This window comes from Stegastes partitus, unplaced genomic scaffold (genome assembly GCF_000690725.1).
Source record: "Stegastes partitus isolate 25-593 unplaced genomic scaffold, Stegastes_partitus-1.0.2 Scaffold1142, whole genome shotgun sequence".
NCBI classification, from domain to species: Eukaryota; Metazoa; Chordata; class Actinopteri; family Pomacentridae; genus Stegastes; species Stegastes partitus.
This window is the reverse complement of record NW_007578873.1, coordinates 233,646-240,062: the sequence shown is the minus strand read 5'-3', so window position 1 is coordinate 240,062 and position 6,417 is coordinate 233,646. Positions and strand designations below refer to the sequence as shown.

The 6,417-nt window shown below is 42.2% G+C and overlaps 1 protein-coding gene across 1 annotated transcript in view; it reads right to left on the bottom strand.

The window, feature by feature from the left end:
- Positions 1 to 568: 568 nt before the first annotated feature.
- The window catches only part of LOC103368304 (mediator of RNA polymerase II transcription subunit 13-like), a gene marked incomplete at its 3' end in the record, with an annotated part of 69,622 nt that continues 63,773 nt past the window's right edge, over positions 569 to 6,417 (bottom strand). The window contains exon 5 of the mRNA XM_008296634.1: positions 569 to 779. Coding sequence (XP_008294856.1) covers positions 569 to 779 — 211 coding nt within the window. The remainder of the gene's footprint in view (positions 780 to 6,417) is intronic.

Here is a 6,417-nt window from a genome sequence, read left to right as displayed (position 1 = left end):
TTAGAAGGTGGCGCTGTGGAGCAATTTTGGTGAGTTTTCGAGTATGTTTAGGGCCTCAAAAACGCGTGTCTTTGGCACGAATAATAATAATAATCCGAGCAGTTCCAATAGGGTCTTCGCACCCTTTTGGGTGCTCGGACCCTAATAATAATAATCCGAGCAGTTCCAATAGGGTCTTCGCACCCTTTGGTGCTAGGGTCCCTAAATATGGTACATAACAATTTCACATCCATGAAACCAAAACTTAACAATAAATTGATCCGGTAACTATTGTGTGTGCAACAGAACTCCACTGTGGTCACACTGTTTCACATGTTGCTTCATTATGATACAATAGGAACACTACAGTTTATTCAGAGGCACACTAGTAGTTTCCAGGAACTGAAAGTAAATGTGTAAGAGGTTACTAAAGGTCTGAATACTTCCTCCATCACTGGTGATTTGAAAACTCAATGCCATGATCGTTCTAGTGAGATCATCACCGTAATCATTAAAGAGATTTGTTTCCATTGTGTAATAATCATCCTTCAAGTTGCACGTCATTGTCATTGTATTACGCATACAGTACGTGATTTAGCTTTTGTTCCGTGTACAAAAGCACTAGAAAAAAAAACAATGGCTTTGTGGTATTACCTTGTACTGGTGTGATGGAGGTCTGTGCGAGGCGGATGTGGTGTTCTGTGATGTGGTACGCAGGCTGGTGCTGGGCGATCTCCACGCTCGTGCACACATTGCTCTCCCCGTGGAGGAAGAAGGAGAAGGAACATGATAGGTGTTCACTGGGGGGACAGAAGACAGCAAGGATTTAGATAATGAAACCCCAGCGAGACGTCAACAGTGCAGAATTGCGGTGGCGTACGTATTCGGTGTGTGTACGGTGAGGCGATCATAGAAATGTGAGCCAAGTCTTCTCTCCGAGCTCCAGCTTGTACGCAGCGTGAAAAACTGAACTGAGTGATAATGTGAGTTTGCACTGTAAAACAGATGCTGCTCTCTGTGTCTGTTTCAATTACATACAAATTCCCCTACACAGCATAATTCATTTAGATTTAAATTGAGTTATAATTACATTTAATTACGTTACACTTCACATTAAATAAAGCCGTGAATCAGATCTATTAAAAAACAAACGCCAAACATGAATACGTCTGTCTTTCAGGGCCGCGGCGTGACAGACGATGAGAGCTTTTCTCCAAACAGCAATTTGGAGAATGCAATCAGAATGTGTCTTTGTAAAAGCCTCGCTGAGCTCTACCTTCATTGATCATCTTCATCAGTTCCCACATATGCTCCTTATTGCAGGTATAAATCCTCATTTGCTTATGATTGATTATAATGACTTCATGTTTACATATGCAGCGGCCTCTTTATTACACGGCCTGGGTATAGTTCATCACGGATTGTTCTTTTTTTAATCACAGAGGAGTAATTGTTGGGGCCTTATTGCAATCTATATAGCAGTGGGCGGGCTGGACATCATTAGCTACCTAGACAGCTTCACTGATGTATATTTTTAATCTATAAACCTCCTTAATACTTTGGTTTATATATATCAGACTGACAATAAAGTCAGCAGGTACTGTAATCTCCTTGTGATTACCCTGCTGCCTATGCAATATCTCCTTTGCCCTGAGGGAGCTGGACCTCCATTTGAGGCGTAATGGATCATCAAATTCAATAAAATGGCCAGTTCCACAGTCACTCATGGGCAAAACTGAACACAGTCTTAAGGGGTGGCCAGATATTGTGGCGGTTGACACGATGGCCCCCAGGTGGCGCCAAAATGCACCCGAAGAGCGAGGAGGCCAATTGTTTCTGCTTCATAAACATTCCTGATGCTCCCAGAGAAAAACATACCCTCCTAACAGCAGGTGGTTCGAAGTCAGGTCTGCACAATCACAGGAAGAAGTGCGGAGCTAAAGCGCATACATATGCATGCGCAGGGCTTCGACAAACTGGCACACGAGAGCATGTCGCCTTCACACCTACAGGCACTGTTCCCCTCACACACACACACACACACACACATGCGTAGACACAGCACTAGTCCATCATCCCTGCAATTCACATCTCTGCAACACATGAGTCAAAATGCTTTCAATGTCACTGCCCTCCAACCTTGTCCTCAGTGCATCATTCCACCATATGAAGCGCTATATATAGCTGCATGGGGGAGCTCAGGATAACAGCTGCAAGTCAAGAGCACCAGTGCAGCTAACTGCCACATACATATACACAAACAACCACAATTAACATTTAGGGATCTTTAGCATCTCTGCCGCATGCTTTAATTATCTTCTTAATGCGCTTCATTCTAAATAAAGTCATAAGCCAACATGGTGCTTCAGTAAACAAGTAAGTTTGTAATGATTTTTTTTCTTTCCCCCAGTGGCTGATTGACAAATTTGTTTACTGACTGATTTTCTGCATTTCACAATGTTTATAGCAGTGCATGATTCAAAATGAAGCACCAATTACTATTTATTTCTCTCTCATGTTGATGATTCCGGTGATATTTTTCCATACTGTATATATACATATGAGATGTGCTGATCGGGACCCGTATGAGCACAGAAACGTGCCTCCTTGAACTGCCTGAGACAAATAGCAGGAAATCGCTGTTGTAAATCATCTCCACTCTTTGTCTCTTTCCTTACACTCAGACTGTGATCCAGCAGATTTAAGGCCTGGATACTTTTGATGTTTCAGCTGAAATTACAGCGTGCTGATAATAAATGGTTCCTGTTGGTGCTGTCAGTCAAATACACCTGATGTGTAAATTCTGTTGCTCACAAAGGCTTCTTATGAAACTAAGGTCAATTAATATCTTGGGGAGGGGGCAGCGTTTAGTTGAGGGAACAATTAGAATCGATAAAATTACAAAGCAATCAGTCAAACCAATATCTAAAGCGCCACAAGTATATTCCTAACCAATAGATGTCAGCGTTATCAATCAATAATTGATTAACTGATTACTGCAAACACTATTCCATATTATTTTTGATAAACATTTGCTGCTAATAATATAGCTTGATTGCAAATGCTTCTAGGCTGTAAGAACACCATCATAGTAAACTACAAGATCTATTTAATATGTGAGCTTTCGCAGGTAGGCAATAACTGCCACAGACGTCTTTGTCATGGTGGCCTGTTGTTGGCTCAAACCCCACAATGTTCTCTGCCTGCCAACATGAAACTGCCTGTAGTCCAAGTGACAGCCTCCCTGGGTGACTACCTACATTTTCTGACATGCATGTCATCTATCCTTATAGAATAATATATTTTTTATATGTTAAATTATGAATGAATCAGTTAAACGTGAATCATTACCATCCCTAACTGCCATGAAGTGCAGTCACATGTAAGTCAGGGGAAAGCAGAACTACAAAAAAGAGCATCAAACTGTAGGCTGACGCAGCTGGGAGATTGATGCTCCCTGTCCTTTTACAAAGGGCATTTTCCTGCACAGTAAGCGGGTGTGAGTGTGTGGACACACTGGGCTCTTTGCATCCTCTGGGGCATTTGTGCAGTTGGCAGGCATGTGTGTATGTGTGTGAAAACAGTGGACGGAGATGTGAGGCAGCTGTGTGTGCTGGGCTGTATGAGTACAGGTATTAATAAATGAAGAGGAGTGATGGCTGAGACTTGCCTAAGGGCTGACAGTACAAGAGAGAGATAGAGAGAGGGAGACAGAGAGAGAGAGAGAGAGGGTTGGAGGGAGGCTGAGGAAAAAGAAGTGAGAGTGCAGAGGAGGAAGAAAGGAAAGACAGCAAGACAAGAAGATGGAGACGGAGAGAATTAAGGACATGCACAAATAAGATTGAAGCAAAAAGGGGAAATAGGAGGACAGAGAGGAAATTAGGAAGACAAGGAAAGAAAGATACAGTAAAAAATGAGGAGTGAGAGCAAAACGAGTGTGAGAGAAAGAGGGGGAAGTGAATAATTCAGTGCCACGCACTGCAATTGCTGCACACATATCGATGAGATCAGAGTTTTAATGGGTGGCTACTGAGCATAATTTTATGGTGAAATCAATCAGGTAATGTAGAGCCGGAGAACACACAGACACATCACATACTGTCTGTCTGTGTGTGTGTGTGTGTGTGTGTGTGTGTGTGTGTGTGCGTCAGTTTTATATCGCTTCATATGTTCAGTATGTGCCTCCGCTTATATGACAGAGTTAACGGCATGGATTTACTTGGGTTTACTGTATTATATGTGTCCCAGTGTGAGCTGTGCATGCACAGGGTGACACATGTGTGAACAAAGACCCCCAGTTAGAGCATCATGTGAGCCAGTGAACACACATGCTGTATGTACCCTGCATGCATGTTTGAAAGTGGCTGACAAAGAGGGAAAAGGAGCTGTGCTGGGTTCATGTGACAACATGTGTCTTTTCACCCCATCACAATGCGACTAACAGCCAGCAGCCAGCCAGCAGGGGAGCTGGTTAATGTCCGACATGCATCATGGACTTGACACACACGCATCTGTGTGTACAATCACATGCACACAAAATAACAACAGTTATCTCGGTTGTTGGGCTGCTCTCATGTCGAACCAAGTGAGAAAAAAAGATAAACGCAAGATTAGATGAAAGGAGATAGAGAGCAATAAACAGTAAAACAACCGTGTGCCAGACACACAGAGCTTCTATTTCCTCTCTCAGAGGCATCCAAAGCCCATGATGTGATAACTGTGTTTAGATATCATTAACTATAGTCATATGCACTAAGCAGGCATGATAGCATTTTCCTAAAATTCTCCCAAATCTAGGGGATTAATCTTCTTAATCTGCACCTTAAATGTTCTGTGTGCCACCACAGCAGCATTATTATGAGTTATCGTTTCCCTTCTAGCTGCCTAACCCTTCCCACACAATCACATGTCCTGGAAACACAAGAGTGTCGACGCTCCTCTGCTGCATGTGGACCAATGTCGAGGATGTTTACCCTCTTGTAAGCTCTCGTGAGCAGCATGTACACACACGCTGCACAAGTCCTTCCACCGCTCTGGCACATTGTTGAATTAAGTCCCTGCAAACAAATCCAGCCAAACCACCGAACATGCACGATATGCCCGGGCTTATGCAGGTGTGTGCAAATGACTGTACACTCGCCACTGTTAAAAGTAACATAACGTGGATGAAGGAAGTTTTGATGTATTATTCAGTGCCCCCCAGTGGGTGGCTTTAGCCACTGTTGCTATCACAATGTTTGTGTTCACTCACTGCTCCAGCCGCTGATGTGGACTCACAATGAAAAGGTGCCGTGCTCAAGGACACAAACTGTGCGCACTTACGTCTGAGCATGAGTGCTCATTCCTGAGCACAGAAAAAAAAATACCAGTCTCTAGGAAATGGAATTAGATTTATTGTATTCCTGAAAAATAGCAGAGAATGACTGTGAATGCTTGTCACTGGGTTATTCCCACATAAACGCTGCCAAGTGGAAAAGCCTAAGTCGCTAGCCTCAAGAAGAACATCAATGCTGGCTACCACAGGCTTTCCCTTCATATCTGTGGTCCTAATTAAAAAAAAGAGGAAAAGTGTCTGGTGGAAGGTTGTTGCTGTGATGTATCACCATCCTCTCTATTGATCTGTGTGTTTTTTTTCCCTCTTCCTTCTCTATCTCGCTCACATACTCTCAGTGGTTTCTCACCTGATAATATGAGAAATGTGGAGGATAGTGAATCACATGTTTTTTTTGTCTCTAGGGAGGCCCAGCACACACGGAGAACATGCTTCAAAGGAGGAAATGCAAATAGCGCCGTAATCCAAATATTTATCAAGTGATCCTATGATTGAAACTTGTATCTTAAAAGGTGCCAAATAATTTACTTTAATTGCACAAAAGATACCAGATACTAGTCATAGTGCATTTCTATTTGTATAAAGCTTTTGTTAATGTATGGAAAAATGAATATCTTAACTATTGATGGAGAGATGAACAATTATTGCTAAAGGGGGTGTTGTGATTTATTTATTTCTTTTCATATATTACATCATGCCAGTCCACCTCTTCACCATTCAGTCACCCAGCAAACTCCTTATCCATCTGGCCTTGCTGTCAGTCCACAAGTGTCCATCTAACAATCCGCTACTCAAGTATTTTTCTTGTCAGTCACCTTAATAACCTGTCAAAAAAAAAAATCATCTGGCCTCTAATTATACCGTATCTGAGATCTTAAGCCTTTCACCCATTGGCAATTTTACATTTTTTTTTACTTCCCCCACACATAAACTCACTCAAGTCTGTATTTATGTAAGCCTCACAGGTCTTAAACGTTATCCTTCTAAATCTACTGGAATTACACATCCACATAATTTTGCACACAAACAGTGAATGAAGACAAAGAACATGTGACTTTCTTTCTCTCGCTTATTGCAACTGGGATTTGTGGTGTTTTTTTTTTTTT